Consider the following 19,914-nt stretch of genomic DNA (forward strand, 5'->3'; position numbering starts at 1 on the left):
GCAAATCGTCCAGAGAAGTGAAATTAGAAGAAACTGGAGAGAAGGCAGGGAACCTAAGCAAAAAGGAGTGGTATTGTAGGCAGAAGAAATGGGGAGATGAGATGGAAAATATCAGACAAGGTACTAAGAAAGTGAAAACTGACTGCTTCTGCTAGAAGGTAAGGAGCACAGATGGAATGCACTTGGAAGAATGGCTGAAACACCTGTGTTTAAAAAAAAAAGTGAACACCATGACAAAGCATTTTCATTGCCCTATAGTACTAGTAAAGGCTGAACTCCTACCACTGGCTCAACTGCAACGACCCGATCAGTCCTGTGAATACTGACCTATCATGGGATAGAATTCTGGTTTTAAAGGCTTTTTCCTTTTTGTTTTGAAACTATAAAGTTCCATACAGTACACTACAGGACATTAAAAGAACGCTTAACCTCAACTTAGAAGACACCAAATTGCCCTTGCAAATTACTATATAATTTGGGTTTTTTTTGTGCCTAAGAGGCCCATTCTCATCTGTATGATTACACTGTTTTTTCATATGACCTCTGAGTCATTCATTTTGCAGGATGGAATTACTCCGGGGATGAAACAGGAATGTTTAGTTCGAAGTTACTTATGTAATCACTGTCTCATTAACTATAGAACCTAGGAGGTATACAATGGATGTGCACAATAAAGATGGTCTGCAGCTTCTGGAAGCGGGCACTCTGCCACTTTGGGGAAAAAGTTCACCTATGGTGCAATTTGCTTAGTCCAATCCTTTCTCGGTTTGTGAATAACTAGGTATTTTCCAAGACAATTAGTATGCTTGGTATTTATAGCAAATGATAATGGAACCAAAAATACAGAAAAAGAAAACAATACATTGCTTGGCTAGGACATTATTGCAGCTAAAAACAGAAGATAGATGGCATGGAGAGGTACAGGCTATTTCCCTGTCTTCTACCCACCACAGATCACCCATTGCCTCACTAACACTGCAGGGACAAATAAAAGAAATATGAGATTGGCTTTTCCACAACTATAAGTCAAGAGTTGGAAGATCAACAGCCTTACCAACCTACCACTAGAAAGAAACTCTGTTTCATTAATTAAACTTGTATATCTCTGCATGTGCAATATGGTGCCTGGAAAGGTGTTATTTCTTGGCATACACATAGCAGTCTTGACAAAGTGCTTTGACAAAGTACTAGCAAAGCAGAGACAGAGCATCACTGCCTGATTTTTATGAATTTAAGTATCACCACTGCTTTAATTATTTCTGGGTTTTGCACTGTTCTGTATGCAGTTAGCTCTTCATATGGGGAAGAAAAAAAATCATATTCAACTCTTTTGAGCACCACGGAGCATGTAGTGCCAAGTTCCTGTTTTCAGCACTTTTGAGGGAAAGGGTTGGTACTACCATCCTCCAACACAGCTACTTCCTTGTCAGGCAATGGAACGCCTTCTTGCTAGTTGTAATCTTACGTTTGTTTCCTAACTTTCTACATGAATTTTTGTTTGCAGATTCAGAGTCCTGGTTCAAAAAAAAAAAAAAAAACACTAGAAACAGCATTGCTGTCGGACCACCTTATCCTTCAGCAACCTTAGCTTAATTTTTGGCAGCTTCTCCTGTATTTCCTTCTTCCTCCACTCACCTCGGTCAGTACAAGCAAAGGTTGGGAGTGTACTGACTGGCACTTTCTCTGCAAATTCCTGCCATTATGTAATTCATGTTCTTGAAAACGCATAGTACGTTACTATCATCAGTACTGAAATAATCCAGTAAAAATACCAGGAAAAAATTACTCCTTTTACGTACTAAAGAAGATAGTGTCATCTGATAGGAGGTGTTTTCTATGCCTGTAATTAAAGGGAATAGTTAACAAATGTTCAGAAAGGCAACATTTAAAAAAATACATATTTTTAAAATTAATTCAAGGGATTTCCCTTCAACAATTTCTAGACATCTGCAGTTTCCCCTGCTTCTAAAGCCTGTATACAATTAAACTAACATATGAACAAAAAGCAAAATTCTTCCTTGAATTATAGGAGTATTGAATAATTATGCACCAGAATTTCAGACAAACACTTTTGTCAGTATCACTTGACACCAACAAGCAAAGTCAGGCTGGAATGCCATAAAATATCTCCTGCAACACTTGTCCATATTGATAAAAAAAAAAAACAACTACTCAAATTTACAGTACTCTATTAAACCAATCTACAGATATGTCAGGAATGCAACCAGCTGACTTCAGATGGTTGAAATTCCGAACTCCCAATTTTCACTGATTAGTTTCCTCTTCAAAACTTGGCACAGAGGTTTGAGTGATGGCAAGGCAATGCACCACTCAGTCACTCCACAGTAATGTTTCACTGTGGGGGAAAAAAGTGATTCAGTTCAACAGATATTAGAAAAAAGTTTCCAAATCACTCTACAGTATTTTTAAATGCTAATGCTGTTATTCACACAACTGATGAAGTGATTGGATACCATGGATCTTTTTCCCTCTTCCTCTCCTCTGTGATATATGCATTCCATTCACTCTTTTTCAGAATAAAAAAAAGTGACATCTCAGACAATTCCAATTGTCAAATCAAACCTCCCACTCCTAGACTGCTGAATAGTTAGGAAACAAATGATACACATTTTGTTTTTAATTTTGAGACAGTTATATGAATTAACGTTTTTATATCATGCTATTACTAGACATAAATGAGGGTCTGAATCTTCAGCAATCCTTAGACATATCCTGCACCATCCAACTTCAAACAGTACATAGATGTCTCAAATACTTTATTTATATATTACTAAATTGTCTTTGGAAAAAGATAAAATCTCATGATTTCTGTATGATGAGGTTATCATGAGAACATTACAGATCCTACTGATCATTTCTCCCTGGCCCAGAGAATACAGGCTATGCCTGTAGCCATATATACATTAGCACATTTTTATGTGGCACCTAGCTTTTTAAGTCCATGTTTTCACAGTTCTTTGCACAACAGGGTATTAAAGCACGACCCTTGGACTCCTAGATGCTAGATTAGTTTAATATAACTTATAAGATTATCTTGCAAGTAACTGAATTTTAAATAAAAATCATAAGCCCCTGGACATAAAAAAAATATAACATTTATGATTTTTGCCATGTTACATACATTTAACTAAATTAATAAATAATTAACCTAGTAATAATTACTTGATGTAGAAGAGTTGACTTTGTGTACACAGCACGCTCGTGGAATAAAACTGTTACAGAAAGCTTCTGAAATTACACCAACCTATTTTTCCTCATGATTTAAGTCATCCACTTTCATATAATTTATTCAAATTCTAATAAGTACATCATAATACTTTTTTTTTTTTCTACTGCAGTCTTCAGTTGTTGAAGGGAGTTTCATAAAATACAGAGAGATGCAGAGGAAACAACTGTGGTCCAAGAGCTCCATCAAAGATGTCTCTATGCAACTCTTTTGAACACGAGGGACAATTGACCAAACTAAGTAGGATGTTTTACAAGCGATATCTCTGTGCCACTGCCTGATAAGGTAAATCTATCAGTGATAATGCATTCTGTATTAATATTTATGAAGTTCTGCTGCAAATATCAACATTCAAAGAAATGTCAGTACAACCCAAAGTAACGTAAACCCACATAAGCTTTTAATAAGTTTCCTATATAGCCACAGAACGTCAGAGTACCAAACGTACACACAATCCCACATTGTTCGAAGGGAAAATTCCTGACATAAAGTCAAGGTTGTTTCCTCAGGAAGAGTTAAGTCATCATAACCCGGCTTTTCCACTTATGTCAAAAACCTACTCTACACAAATCTCAAAAAGAGAATAAACAAACCACACAGTAGCTCTTTGGGAATAAAAAGGGGCTTTTCAGTTGAAAAAAATAAAGTTACCTTAAAAATACATAGCCATCTATTTGTCATTTTCTCATTATCTGAGCATCCCAACTACATTCAAGAATGCACACTTCCTTGCAGCTTTTGTGAAAAGGCCTTCAGGGAATTACATCTTCTGTTAAACACAAAATTAAACATTTCCACTTACACCTCTGTTAAAAATTGAAACATGGGAAATACTTCAATGGAAATGTATGGATGTAGTGGAAATCACCAAAAACTCTTGGGCAGAATGCCAACAAGCTGGTGACTCAGCCCGAGATCCCATACGGCAAGGGAACCTGCCAATGCCTACCTATGTGGTTAGGTGACAGAGCACATCAATTTTAAATGGACTCAAAACAATCCTGCGGAACATTTCATTCCTATTTAATTAGAATAAATTAGAATTCTGCATCAAAAAAAGCATTCCACTGGAAAGTTGGACTGACTCATACCAGTCAAAATTAGCATCATCATCATTAATATTCTGTAGGCACTGAAGTGAATGGAACAATTTACCCCATCATGGTAGAGCTAGGGATTGGCCGTAAGCCTCTTACCTAACCTCAGCTTAGTCTTCTATGTTTTGGCTTGTTTTTTGCAAATTCATACAAAAGCAAAAATATAAACTTTATCAAGAACATACTTCAGTCAATAGCTAAAGACAATTTAGGCTGTAGGTGCATTTTGTGTTGCTCTGCACGGTGCAACTTGTATATGAATTCCTCTATTTTTTCCATGCTTTTTGCTGTATTGTAATTGAATCACAAAACAGTCACCATCTTACTTTACGAGTTCCATAACCAGAGCATGTATTTGGTCACGGTTACCGTGTGCCTGAAGACCGAACCGCATGGGTGCAACCTGGGAAGCGAGGACTGCAGAACACGAAAGGGAGCGAGCTGTCGGGCAAGCAGGGCCTTCTTGCCTGCACTCCCCCAAAGACAGCATACTGAGCGCTAAATGTCCTTACCAATAAGCCACAACTCACTGTGTGTCTTACAAAAATTATATTAAATTAGATAAAATTGACTTTTTAAAGGGTTACTCTGCCTTACCAAATTCACACTGCACAAGCAGGCTTGAACATCCAGAGCCCTGAAAGTTGCCTTGTGAACACTCCTCAAGCAACTCAGCCTGAAGTTAATTTACAAACACGCTCACACATTCAGCCACTCACAAAGAGCTAGCGACTTGGCAGTGCTTGTGAGAATCAGTAACAAAAAGGGTTCAGTAAACAAATGTTCCATTTCAGTTGTTTCCTCTGTTCTGGTGACAAAACGCAAACAAGTTGGCATTCAAACTCTACTTTACTCACGCGCCCATGTAATTCTCTTTCCTCTAATGCAGGGGGAAGTAACAAAGATTTACATCGATCCTTCATTTTGGAGGAACTTAAGACTACACTGGGAGAATCTTACTGCATTACAAACAACTTATGGTCTCAGTAAGATCCCACAGTACTGCCCCTTTGTAAGGGACAGATGCTTATTGCTTGTTTCCTGCATGAAGAGGTGCCAGGCAGCTGTGCATTCAGGGGTGGGCACGCACAAAGCATGGACGCGAGGCACTGAGGAGAGGAAGCTACTGGTACAATGAGAAAATGGGTTTAATGAAACTGCCAAACCACTTGAGCAAATATAAGCACTTCCTAGGTTCTCTCTAACCAGAATGCCTAAGGTTAACTTTTATGAACCGAGCTGTCAGTCATGTAAAATGAGTTCAGCTATTAATGAAAAAAAACAATAAATGTACAATAATGAGGAAATGACCTAATGGACCAAGGCACATTGACTTAATTTGTTATTAATTAACTGCCCTTAGGAGAAACTGTAGAAGGAGTGGCTAAACACCAGGATAACTTAACAGATTATTTTCCTCTCCATAAACGAGATTTTCTGTTTTGCTATGTTCTGGAAAGAATTAAAAAAGAAAAAGTATAAAAAAAAAGAGAGAGAGACACTGTTCTCTGCATGCTGTCAAGGCCTCTGGTACATGTCACTGCTGAAAAATTAAATTAAAACCTATGTGCAGAAGCATATAATCAGGAAGAACAAGCAAACAAGATGAAACACTATCAGCCTTGTCTTGCTTTCATCCTGGCATTTATAGCTAAAACTGTTCTTAGCAACTTCTTTTTTATAGTTATATTAATTACCACATTCTAGAGAGAAAAATAGCCTCCAAAGCAGTCATGGCTTCTCTGAGGGGAATAGAAATTCCATTAAATAAAAACCATCACTATGTAGGGTTCCATGCCTAGGAGGAGCTACATCATCTACAATTTCTCTTTACTAAAACTCTCAGGTAATATTAACAACTTTTTTATAACTGCATTTATACATGCAACCGTGGCAAAGATGAAGCAACAGTATGCTCACCTATTTGGTTTCCAGAATTAACATGAAAATATTTTCACTTATGTTCGCCTACTACCAACAAAAAATCTGGAATGGCCAGACCACTCATCATACTGAACAGCACTTCTTGTCACTGTCTAATTCACAAGCTCCCAGCCCTCATCTCTCCATCCTGCTTGTCATTCTCAACCAGTTTTCTCTACGAACCTTCCTTATCCACCACCTAGGCCACCTGGGATTATCTGGAATTACTTCTTTCCTCCAGCTCATTTCTAACTTCCTCACCTATCAGCTTTTGCTCTCTGAAGAGATCTTTCCTGGAAATCTTTTTGTTATATTTCGTAAATCATGCAGAATATAGCCCCACTTTTTGCCTTGATGCAGTAAGGGACAAAATAGATATGGATTACCACAAGGAGATGCGATATATTGAAAAGGAACATGGATCCCAAACAAAGGCTTATCACATGGTGGTAAAAACCCCTAGAGAGTAATTCAAAGCAATACACAAGTGTTGGGTACCATCGTAATGAAAGGTTTACTAGAGAAAAGCAGAGTTCATGTGTTGGCCACTGAAATATTTGTATATCACTTTTAATGCAAGTGAGCAAATTCAGCACCGCTGACTTAACAAATTAATGCCCACTAAGCAAGTTTATTTCCCTTTCCCTTAAAATAAAAATAAGAAAAAAAAATCCAAACAGCATTGTGTAACAGGGACTATACTCAGAGGCTCAAAGCAATTCTTTCATGCTTTCTCTTTCAGAAAAACACACTAAACCAACTTTCTTGACATTGGGTCTCTTCAATCAACTTCTCTAGGCTCAATCAATGGACTTCATTCATAAATAAAGCAAATGCAATAACCACTAGACTACCAGGCAAAAAGACACTCATCTGACCTGCTTAAGTTAGTTTTTTGTTATCCTGATCGTATGTTCTCTTGCTACATCTCCACTGTGCAGCCTTCCACTAAATGCGACAGGATTTCAAACATGCAGAAGAATCACACGTTCACTCAGACATACATGGCCTGATGTGTCAGCACACTGACAGCACGCTTGAGCACCCTGCTTCTAATAACCACAGAGGAGCTTCTCGACATTTGCGACATCACGTTACATTCGTGGCCCCAGTAAGACACAAATATTAAGATGAGATACTTTAGGAAATACTTAAGTGACACAGCCAGAAACAGAATATTTTAGCATGGTAGAAATTGCTTGTGTGGAGAAATACTAAAACCTCACTAGCTTCCCACATACAATGGGAGACTGCCCCAGAGCATAGAGCTACACCCAGCCAAACATTTTTGAATGAAGCAATAACACACTAAGTTTTATTTTAAAATTAACGCAGAACAGATTTTCTCTCCAATAAGCCAGGAGGCCAAAATCAAAGCACTGAGTTTGGATGCTAATAGAAGTAGCATCTGCTCCAGAACGCACACAGCACCATGGAAAGGTACTTAAGTGATCAAAGCTACCAGGTACTGGCTCTAATGTTATTTAGATCCTAAGTAGCCCTCCCAGAATGATAGCCTTATCTTAGGGGACTGAGAAGTAGGAAGCCTTCATAATATGGTATATTTCGATGCCATTTTTTCATTTCTTACATCGAAAAAAAAGTTCAACGTTTCTGTGACTTGGTTTCTCTGTCTATCAAATCAGAATTGCACACACTGGTAGATTTAACAACTGCTTTAAATCCTTCAAGGTATGTTTTTAGATAACTACTATATTATACATCTACTTTTAGTATTCACCAAGACACTTTTAAAGTAAGTACATGAAAAATACTCAAAAAATTAAAAAACAGTGCTCAGCTTAACTTCTTGACTATATGAACATCTAGCACATTAGGGAAAACCAACAGTTGTCCAAAATTAAATATAAGAAATCCAGACTTACATTTGTGTTGCAGAGTTTATATTGCTTGTAGGTGCCAATGCATACAATAGCTGCAGCCCTTTGAGGCTGGGGCTGACCCTGGACTGCCTGATGGGATGCAGACCCATGATGGCTTGAGTCACTGCTATGAAACAAGTTTTGAGAGACTGGAAATGAAGATGACTGATAAACTGAGGGTCCCAGGACTTGGTGTCCAGCTTGAGGCCCACCTTCTTGATAAAGATTCCCATGTTGAAGTGAAGGGCTAGCTGACTGGCTGTAAGAGTTCATGAGACTTGGACTTTGATGAAACGCATGGTTCCTCGATGACTGTCGCTGCCTCCGAAGTTTCTGCGGCTGCTGACCAGTATCAGTTTGTAAAGGCAAAATGTATGGCACTTTTCCATATCCATACTTTCCTGGACCAATAGGATTTCTGTTTCTGCTTCTAGAAACAGGGAGAGAGAGAAAACAGTTACTGAATTAATAAGTGAATGAGCTGTTGGATACTTACATAACTTGCTATTTGTCTAAGTTACTCAGTGCAAAGCAACAGTGGGGTGGTAACGTTGGTGTTCTTTTAATCTGTAGGACTCTCCTTTAAGATGGAAATTCTGAGAATCAAAGCCATAGTCCTGAAATTCATAACCATGTTTCTGAGGAGCTTGAGATGCATAACAGCAGGGAATCCCTACTGTGGATTTGGGTAATGACAGAGGAACATTTGAATGCAGGATGGTAAAGATCATTAAACACTTTCTATCATTTTAAAAGGCCTCCTGTGGTTCTGCCTCATTTGCTACTCAAATATAAACAGAGAGAAAAAGGATGGGGAAGATCAAAATATTACTAAAACATATCTGGAAAGGATGACGAATACAGGAAAATATTCTTATTATGGTACAGAGCGTGTTTTTTCCTCCCTCTTTGGCCAGCAGATTTAAATTTTACTTTTTTGGTTTTGTTTTCTTTAAAGATACACAAGGTATGGATTAGCAACACATTTAATTAATAATTCATGACCTGCCAATTTATGTTTTCAAGATAAAAGCCCACCTTTCATGGTACATTACTAAAACATTATATAAAAGTTTGACAGAAACAGAAGTTTGAGGCCTGCTCTCTCGAACACTAATCTCCTTTTCACTTACTGAAGACCCCATGTTTTGGACCATATTAAGCATGCATGAAACCACATAAGAGAAATATAGGAAGTCATGGGGTAAGGAAAAACTGAAGGCACGAGAGCTGTATTCGAGGAGAGCATGTCTCCCAGGAGATGTCCTCATCTGCTGTCCTCAACGCTGAGGTCGCTCCCCTGCCTGAGCACGCGTTGTACGACGCACAGCTAGGACAACAGCTTGAGAGTTTGCTCACCAGCACCCAGGATCCAAGGAGTTTCATTCACTCCTAATGGATAGTGATGGACAAACTCAGGCACAGGACTTGAAACCAGCATCATACAGCGATGCTGTCCGGCAACGTATGTGCCCCACCTCTGGGCACAGAGCTCTGAGCCAGCCAGGAGGTGCTCACTGGAAAGTAGCTCTGTCTCCCACAGACCCACAGAAACTCAGTGGACTCAGTCTAGAAACACCCCTCCAAATCACAAATGAAATGAATAATACGACATTTGGGTCATAGTATTGAAGAGGATTAATCCTGGAATTTTATCTGCAAGCAATAGGCCCACTTGCACCCGTTTTCCTTGCCATCCTGTGCAGCTCAACGTCCCACCAGGTCTTGTTCTACTGCAGCAGTCTGAAGAAAAAAGTTCACAAAAATATTTCTCCCAGTTGAGAGCAATCTGTGAATCCAGCTGTTCTGTTTAACCTTTGCAGCTCAGGAAGGGAGACACACTTTAGAAAAGGTCATTTGCCTTCCGCCCATAAAATATATTTATATACTTTAATATATATAAAATAATAGACTTAAATTGCAGTGAAAAAAAAAGGTGATAAATTGACATTCTTATTTTCTAGAAACTGCAACGTTACAGGTATCAGACAGCCACCAGATCAAAGACTTTTCATTGGGTTTGTTTTTTTCTTGTGTTTGTTTTCCTCCTCAGTCTTACATTCTCCCCAGACTCTTGTTACATGGAAACCATGGAAGTCCTTTACTTAACATTCTAGCTTTGGGGCCACGTGGGGCTTTTAACTAATCTTCCTGGCTCAAGGATGTGTGAACAAGAGTGTTGATTTACCCTGGCCGATAAGCGGCCAGCACTCTCAAGCTGTTTATACCAGTTAATCTGCTCTGTGACCGTGATGGTCATTGCTGAGGTGGGTTTTTGGTGGTTACAGTAGAGAAAAGCAGTACGAGTGTTTCCGGTATTAAGGGAGGGAAAAATTAGCTTCCCGTAAGGAGACAGGAGAGGAAATATAAAGAAATTATGAATGGCAATTAGTTCAGAAGATGAGACTAAAAACAAACGGATTTAAATGAGCACAGTTTTGCGTATATGTTGTTTGCTTCTTTGTTTATTTGTAAATGGCCAAATCAATTGACTTCTCCTACATTGCTGCCATTTCTCATTTTTAACATAACCCTTCGTTTCCAAGCAAGAGTAATATCAAGTTTAAAAAAAAAAAAAGTCCTCCTTTCTTGAGATTTCTGGTCATATTTTGTCACTCTGGAAAAACTTCAGTATTAGAATTCTTGCAATGCACCTGAGATTTTGGAGCAAAGTGGTTCATCTTGGAAAATAGATTCAAGTCCTTATTTTCACTGGCCCCAGTCTCTAAGGGGTCCGACCAACAGCAGTTTTCTCGTCAAGCCGACCACACCAAATCTGAAGGGTCCAAGATCCAAAATTCAGCAGCAGCTCCTGGCACGGAGGAAGGTAACATTTCATTGGAGGGAGCACAGACTACGTGGGCTGCTGTTCCAAAGCGCACGATGGCCTGCTTCATGCCAGTGCCCTGGCAGGGACAGACAGAGGCTGCCAGGTCTGTTGCAATTAGCTCTTGAAATTTACGATCTAGTTAGGTTGCTTGCATTTGGCATTAGCAGGGGGAGAAAGCTGAGAATAACAGCAATAAGCCATTTGCAGACCACTAGAAGGGTAGGAATATGCTTCTGTCTCAGCCTTCTATATGCCAAATTTATTGCAGCAACAAACACTAGAATCTTCCACAGAGGAACAGCTGGACATGTCTGACCTACGTGAAGGAAGTGCTGCCTAGCAATCTTGAAGAGGTCAAGCAAGAGGTCAGAAATGAGACTGATGTTTGACTGTTCATCTCCAGTTCAGGGTCATGAATAAGAACTGAAAAGAACTGAAGGATATGTAAGAAATCGCAGGCAAACTAGGACTCCCCAGCCTGTAATAAGACAATGAAATGCACAAATCCCAGTCTTAAATATAGCACAAATATTATATGAAAGACAGACCCACTGTTGAGGGCACGAAGTGTCCAAAAGCTGCTGCAATCTCATCAAATTATTTGCAGAAACTAGGAAAAAATGATTTTGAAGGAAGACATTTTCTTGTAAAATGGTTGATTGCTGCCACAACCATTCAACAACAGCTTCTAAGAAGTGAAAGCAGTAACAACATTCTTACTGTTAATTACTATTTCATCTTGACTACTTCTTCTACACTGTAACCAGGAAATGGCATTGAAGTCCCCACTGATGAAGAAATGAGGCACCATTTCTAGTATCTTATGACACCAGCACCCTTATGATGACATGACTGGTTGCATCAAGGCTCACCCAGGGTGAGTCCTCTCCTTTGCCTCTTCCCCATAACAGCTAGGGCCAGCATAACCCAACTACAACTGCAGTGTACTGCTAAATACAAGTTTCATTCTGCTCAGGTGGTGCAGTAATTATGGTCTGGAATTTTCATTGGAATACCCTTCCTATGAAATGGAAGGTTAACTGCTTATAGCTGGGAATATCACATTTCTTTCAACATACAAACTGCTGGAAACAAAGTGGAATACTCAATGTCTAATTATTAACATTTTTATTAGTGTTTATGCACTCATTTAAACCAGTATTGCCTAGATGGAAACTATTCTTAGCTCTGTCTGTTTTGCCTTAAAGCACCTTTCCTTCACACTTGGCAACATCCTTAAAAATTAGGAATGTTGTTTGTTGCAATGTAATTAAGAAGATTGTAAAAATAGCTTGGTGGTAATTAGCTTTTATATTTCTCAGGGTAGAAACTTCATAATCAGAATTGAACTAACCTTGTTGTCACTGTTAGATTTATGCTAATTCAAACCAGCTCTGATCTGCTGGTAGGAGATGGAGGTAGGCGAAGCCCTGATGGCTCTTTGGGAGTTTTCAGTTGACTGCAGGACTTATCAATTCCTTCTCATGACCCACATTATTCACTCCTCCTCAAAACATGGTTTGGAAAGCTCCTCTTTATTGTTCTTCTTTTTTTTCCTCTTTTTTTTCCCCATTTTTTTTTTTTAATTCTTTAAAACAAACAAGCAAACCAAGCAACCAACCAACCATCATCACAACTCAGGTCAGAGCTGGGCTGCATTCTCATTTACTGCAACAAGTAAAGGAAGAGAAAAGAATCAACAAGTAAAAGCACCCCCTAAACCTTGTGTCTTATCCAGACCTAAGCTAGACTGTCATTTTAAAGCAGGAGACTATGCATATCTAGGTATGCTAAAAACCAACAGACTCATCTTTCTTAACGTAACAATGGTTAAGAAGAGCACGAGTAGGATGTTGAGGATGTATTGCCACTGAAGAGAAGTTTAACAACTACAGCCAACATCTCCCAGGCAAACACTGAAAACCCAGTATGAGCAAGATCTGAGCTTTAAACCACTCTGACAAAGCTTTTCCTATGGAAAACCAGAGGGGAAAAATGCCACCAAGAACAGAGTTATCATCTAAAGGCAAATTACTGCTTTAGAGAAAATACATGTTGAAAAGCAAGTAACAGCACAAAGTGTTTCATGTCAGACCATAGCCAGTAGACATCTCTGATCTACCGTGTTTATCTCGAGGAGAGGCATAACAGCTGTTTACTGCCAATCTGGCAATCTTGTTAGGCACAATTCCCACATACACACACACCTCCCTGATAGTTCAGACAAATCTGTTTAGCACTTTGAAAAACAAAGTGATAAGCACCTTTAAACTTAAGCCAACCTAAATATATTCTTGATTTCAAAAACACATTTGCCCGGACAAGTACAAGAAATCAGTCTTTGAGCTGTTAGTGTAAGGACTGTAGCAAATATATGTTAAAATAAGTATTACTGGCTAGTATTCTTATCGGTCTATTTATTTGCAATTTATCTCATGTTAAGGACAAGTCAGCTGAGAATACCAAGAACTTTTATAGCACATTTTGAGCAACAAAAAGGGAATTTGTTGCAGTAGCTTTTCCTAACTGTAGCCCCACACATACATGTCTCTCAACAGGCAAATAAATGCATTATCATTGCCTCGGAGCTTACGAACTAAGAACAATGCTTTGAACCTCAAGTGTTCTTGAGGTTCACTAAGAAGGAAGTATTTCCTGAGCTGGTAGGAGTGTTATTTATATTGATAGAAACCCTCTTTGAACCAAGGATACGTAACATCTTTAAAATACACAAGTAACATTACAGATTTCCTAGGCTTTTACCTGCTCTCTGAAGTGCTCTTCACAAAGCCACTCTCATACATATCTTTTTCATTCTTCCCCTTTTTTCATCACTTCATTTCTCCTTATACTTCTCCCATAGTTCTCCAAACAGAGGTTTCCTGGCTCACTTCCATCTGAAGCATAACTTGATTTCTTTCTCCTCTGATGTCAGACAAAGTAAGGAATGCATTTTACACGAGCTTTGCAGCAAATCCTTCAACTTATCTCTCTATCAGAACACTTCTCTTGTAAATGAAGAACTGCAAGGTTGAACATTAGCAAACATCTTGTTGATGACACCACAAAAGACTTGTCCTACGGTTGAAATGATGTCTAAAACGAACCCAAAGAAACTGCTAACTCCCTCCCTTTCCAGTTACCAACTTTTTGCTCAGTTTTTCAGGGAACAACGTAATAATAATTTTCTTAGGACTTCTAGTCCCTAAGGCAATTCCCCTGAGGCACCAGTTTCACCAGGCCTGAGGAGGAAAAACTGCACACCAACCACAGGCTTTGTGGTGTTTCATTTTTCCAGATTTACTCGTTCCTACTGAAAGGCAATATTCTGTAAACCATGACAGACAATTTCCTTGCCTGGATGCCCAGCCACAACCACCACCATTATGGAAAGCTACAGCAGCTCATCACAGAGCATTCAGATAGATGCAAAACAAACACTTGGCACCTTCTTTTAATTTTGTTGAGATTTTGGTCAAGATTTTTGGCTCAGCCATCTGCACCCACAGCCTGATGCTGCTTTGGGTGCCCAGAAACCAGGCATGCTTTGGGCTCCTCTTTCTTCTTCTCACTTGGGGATTAAGCATCTTCTTATAATCTGATCTCTGAACTGCTCCTATGACACAGCCATCAAGCCACAGCTAGCACCTACTCAGGCTGAGCTGAGTGCTCATCTGTCATCAGAAACAGTTTCTATGGGCACGAGGAAAGTGGGAGTAAACAGACTTAAAAGAAAGTGTACAAATAAGACTTACAGCTTTTTTTCCCAAACAATACTCCACATTATGAACCACTGCAAAATGTCTTTTACATTATTCTGATTTGTGCTTCTGATTGTACAATTCTTTTTCATTTTCTGTTTGTAAATGAAATATTCCAAAAGTATGTGTCTCTGATTCCCACTAGAAATTCAGTCCTAAAGGAGCTCAACCCCTTTAGAGCCTTATCAAAGCCTTACATTTCAGTTCCTACTACCCTGAGTGATTTTAAAAGGACTGTAGGCATGCTTAAATCAGTAGGTCAAATCCTCTTCACCTAAATCAGTTACATATATTCTAACTTCAATCTGTGGATAAGCATAGCAAGATTTAACCTAATATCTTGGAACAAAGCAAAATATCTATCTAGGAGCACACATTACTATAACTGACAACTTTTAAAGGACACTACCCATTCGCATTCAGTTCAAGTATTTAATAAGTTAGAGTTGCATTGATCTTGTTTCTGAAGAAAAGTGACTTATTTGCTATTCCTATCAGCAGTCAAATTATTAAAATTTTGTTCCAACACATGAAATGTAATTAAACAAAAAGTAAATGGAGACCAAGAAGTCTTTGCAGACATGAAACTTCAACTTTAAATGGAGGGGGGAAAAAAAAAAAAAGAGATCCTAGTTACACAAGTTTCTGTTACAGGCCAAGTGTGGGTATATATATTTTTAAATGCACTTTATTATTTTTATTATTCCTAAAATAGCATCCTTAAAATTTTCAGATACTCCGTTTTTCCTTCATATGTGAAATCTATAACTGACCTACAACTGTCCTACTCAATCATTTGCTTTCTAGCCCTCCTACTGCTTTCAATTTTCTTTCATGTTTTAAATGTTCTTAGACACACAGCTAATAAGGTTTATTTTAAAAAGACTGTCCACCCCACATTTTTGGCTGCCTTTTCTTAAGTCACAAAATAAACTGTCTTATCCTAGTTTGTACCTCATAGTATTTTTGCAGATTCTTTCACAGGTATAATTGAAAATGAAAATGACATACTGGTGCTGGACAATGTATTTCCCTCTGCTCAGAAGGCGAAGCTCTCAACAATCAGGTTGATCCACATGAAAGCCCACTGTGTATCACCTCTCAGTACTGTACCACAGCCCCGTGCAGTTTTGCATTCCAGATACTCACTTTTCACCAGCTCTAAATCAATCTGGAGAAAATCACTTCAACATGAATGAAAGAAGGGAGACCTTTGACTCTGTTTTATGTTACAAAAACGCATGCCTATCTGCTCACTGACCTAGAAAATAGCCTTAAAGTGGTGAGCAGTTATCTTTGCCACATGTCTGGTCACAAGAGAGTTAAACCACCCCAGCTGAGAATAATATCACACATTAGAAAGTGGAGCCATCACCAAATTTGTTTGCCACATTATACCATATTATTCACACCTCATCAACGTATTTCATTGCAATTAAATTGGTGTAGGCATTCCTTTTACTCTGATTTTCATTATCAAGGTAACTAAAACAATGTAACTAAGTAGTTTGGTTTACATCTCTTGTAACCACAGCGTGATTTCTGGAATATTCACTATCCTCCCACTCCCCCCAAAATCACAAAACCAAGTTGGTTTAATTTCGTGTAGGAGTCAAAAAAGGAAAAAAAGGATTTCAGAAATTGATGTTATGCAATCTGTTTTTAAAGAGTTATCCTTAAATCCATTATGATTATAAAAACACGTGTTGTGTTTGAGTGTACTGTGTATGCATGTGAGTATTAAAACTGCTGTGAGTATATTTGACTGGGATGATTCTTCTGTCATTTCTGTATAGTATTATAGGCAAAAATATTTTTCCTGATAGAATAATGAAAAATGTTGCTAGGTAAATTGTCTCTTGGGAGCAGGTCTCAACAGCTTGAATTAATACAAGACAGATACACATGGACCATCACAAATGATTTTTTCCATCCTCAGAGATCATGACTAATAGCCCTGCATAGCACAGAGGTAATTTATTAGTACACAAACTTCCCACCTTGGCTTTCGCATATCTCCCAGCAAGTGCTATGTAACCTCATCTGTATCATGTCAGGACTCCATAAATTGAACCCAGATCCTAAGGTCTTCTTTTTCTATGACCAGAATAATGCCTCTGATCACATGAAATTTTCATTGCAAGTCTACAGATTCTGCCCCTTAGCTTTGTCTTTAAGTTTTGATTGAATAACATCACCATTATCAATGCAAGTAAGCACATAGTAACCCTGTTGAGATGTATCAAAACCGTGATGGGAGCTTTGTTGCATTTCTACCCCTTTCTGACCTCTCAGTAATTCACTGGAAAACTGCTACTGTCGCATGCCTGACAGTACACGAACAGCGTTCTCGCTTCCCCTCCTCTCCTCCAGCACCCCACTTCAGGAAAGCTTGAAATGTTCAGCAGTAGGAGTAAGAAAGTTTCAGGGCTGGCTTGCAATAATAATATCATGTTAGGTTTTCAGTTTTGGTAATACCACTCAAAGTATGCTCACAGTAGCATAATAAAAACTGATACTAATTAGGTAATAATAAGCGAGACCCAGAGCCTATTGTGGGGATTAATAACCAGATGAGAGGTGGGACAGCACGAAGTCAACCTGAGGTCACAACAGCTTCAGTTCGCTATTCATTTTGCCAGGAAATTCCTCACAGGGAGCTCTTTATTGCCATTAGAAGTTGTTTGGAATTTTATTCAGAAGGAAAATAAACATCTTTCTCATATGGCTTTAACCCCCCCCAAGTGCCACCAAAATGAATTCTTTGATTACTACTGTTGCTCTTAGATTTTTCTGGAAAATTTATCCTCAGAACAGGATCAAATCCTTCTCTGCCTTCCTCCTGCACACACATCAACCCCCAATAAGCTTTTATAACCGTAGTGGGTTTGTAGTGGGGCATCATGTTTTCTTTCTGTTAGGAAAATAATGAAAGGAGAGATGGCTAAGTACTTGAGCTGGGGTTTCTAGTCCAAATATGAAAATGACCTAACACCCACGCCAATAAATATAAAGCCTGAGAACTTGAGAAAATACTATGTTCTTGAAACTGAGGGTCAACTTTTGTCCACCTCCACCAATTGGAGCTGACTAGAACAGGTCACAAAAATTACACCAGAACATGCAGCTAATGATGCTTACATTGGTTAATGAAATAACAACCGAATTATGCATTCAGAGGTTAACTTTGGACCTGCCGACCAAATGACCCACATTTGCCTGGTCAAAGCATCCATGAAAGGAGCTTCCTTCATAAGGAAACTGCTTTGACATTAAACGATATGCTCTTCCTTTCCATTGCCCACAGACCTAGAAACGCAAGCTGACCTACGCAGGGCACAAGGTAGCACAGCAGACTTTCACGTCAGCGGCTGGCAGCAGAATAAAGACCACAGAGCTACAGCCATGTACGAACTTGATGATTTTTGGATTATATCCTCAGTGCAAATCTTTCCTCTCTATCCTCTTCCAAAAACAAAAAGAGCTTTAGGGAAACCCTTTCCTTAATAACATAGTTCTTTAAACATGCGCTATTTATCTAAACCTACTTATTTCATTATTCTGTTGATAAACCTAATATGAATGTCATTTTTTCTTTCTGCCAGTAAGAACCACATATGTTGGTGTTTAACCCAGCACAAAGCACCCTGAGCACTTATAGATGGACACAGAGGTTTTGTTTCTCTACCATGAAAGTCCACTTGCAGAGAAAGTATAGGCAGCAGTTGCAAAGCATCCTAACAGCTGCTTGAGATAGCTGAAAAATGGAAAATAAGCAAGTCCAGCTGCCTCTTAATGGTCTAATCCAAGTATTTTTAATGCTGGTAAGTAGCTGACAATTCAAAATGCCCTTTGAGGGTCTGTGTGCGTGATGGGTGCTCGATGGGTGAGCCCCACACTAAAACAACGTGGAGCCAAGCACAGTCAGCAAGTGCATGTAGAGAAGAGAAACCAACAATTCTCTCACCAAAAAAGAGACTTAGAAATGCAACATTTAAGAAGTACTAAAACCTAGTCCATGAATGATATTTCCTTTCAAGATGCGTTTTCGCTCTTAAACCGTTTGTCATCCTTTGGCATGCGCTTATTACTTTTCCATACGTGTCTCTCTTTAAAGATGCCTAAATACTTTCATGTTTTTACATTATCTTCTCATTCTTGTTTTTTTCTCATTGTACAGTATGCTCCACACATTTTGTCCAGAAGAAGTACAAAACAAGGCTATGCTAATGGGAACTCCACTCTTCAAAGCTGAGAAGAGCTCCCCTCCTTTGCCAGCGGATAACCCAGAGAATCATCAGCTTCTTTCTGTGTTTCCATCCTCATTCCAATGACTATCATATTTCCTAACACATTTCAGCTATGCAAGAACTCCATTTACAGCACAATGATAAAGAGGAGAACACTTAAACTTTACACGTTAGGCTTCTAGGTAGGCTGTAGGTACCTCAAATCTGAGCTTCATGTGGAGCCGTGGTTTCTAAAGCCTAACTTAAACACACATGAACTAGCTTTCAAAAACTGAAAATGTGAATATCCTTCTTCACAGACAAGGTACTTTACAGTTTATGATACATAAATTATATGTTGAGTTTTGCTAAAGGAACTGAACAGTTCTTTGTCAGCTGCCTGGAAGTAGGCAGAGAACTTTTCCACTTGTTGCTAAATGATACAAATATATTTGGCTGCTCTGAAGGACTGCTGTTAAAATGTGTTTGTCTTGGAAGCCATCCCATTTCATTTTACCACGCTGTCAAGTGTGAGCTTATCTCAGTCACAAACGTCATCCCTCTTTTATTGTTTTATGAAAGTCTCCTAAAATTACAGCTTTCATATAGTCCAATACAGCAAATAGAAATATCCCTGAAAGTTTTCCCTGACTGTATACACTGTGAAAACAGATTTTTTTTTTCTAATAGCCTGATGTCATTTTCCATTACCAACCATTCAGTGAACATTTAACACTGTTCTACAGTAAGAAAATCCTATCTAAAGTAACTTACATTTTGAAATTCATTTTCCTTATCACCAACAGGACCAGCAATCTTCTTTGTAAAGAAGGTTTGTCCTCTGGACTTTGTAAATTAAGGGAAAGTGCTAGGTTTGTCATTCCTACAATTTCATTTTCAAGTAACATTTCTGTTCTCATTCTGTTTTCATAGTCACCACCAAA

The 19,914-nt window shown here is 38.7% G+C and overlaps 1 protein-coding gene across 3 annotated transcripts in view; it reads right to left on the reverse strand.

Moving 5' to 3' along the window:
• THSD4 (thrombospondin type 1 domain containing 4) overlaps positions 1-19,914 on the reverse strand; it is a 297,318-nt gene that overhangs the window by 230,641 nt on the left and 46,763 nt on the right. For all 3 annotated transcript variants that reach the window (XM_040569780.1, XM_040569779.1, XM_040569781.1), the window contains exon 5: positions 8,154-8,580. In XM_040569780.1, coding sequence (XP_040425714.1) covers positions 8,154-8,580 — 427 coding nt within the window. The remainder of the gene's footprint in view (positions 1-8,153; positions 8,581-19,914) is intronic.

This window comes from Cygnus olor, chromosome 11 (assembly GCF_009769625.2).
Source record: "Cygnus olor isolate bCygOlo1 chromosome 11, bCygOlo1.pri.v2, whole genome shotgun sequence".
In the NCBI taxonomy this organism is placed as follows: domain Eukaryota; kingdom Metazoa; phylum Chordata; class Aves; order Anseriformes; family Anatidae; genus Cygnus; species Cygnus olor.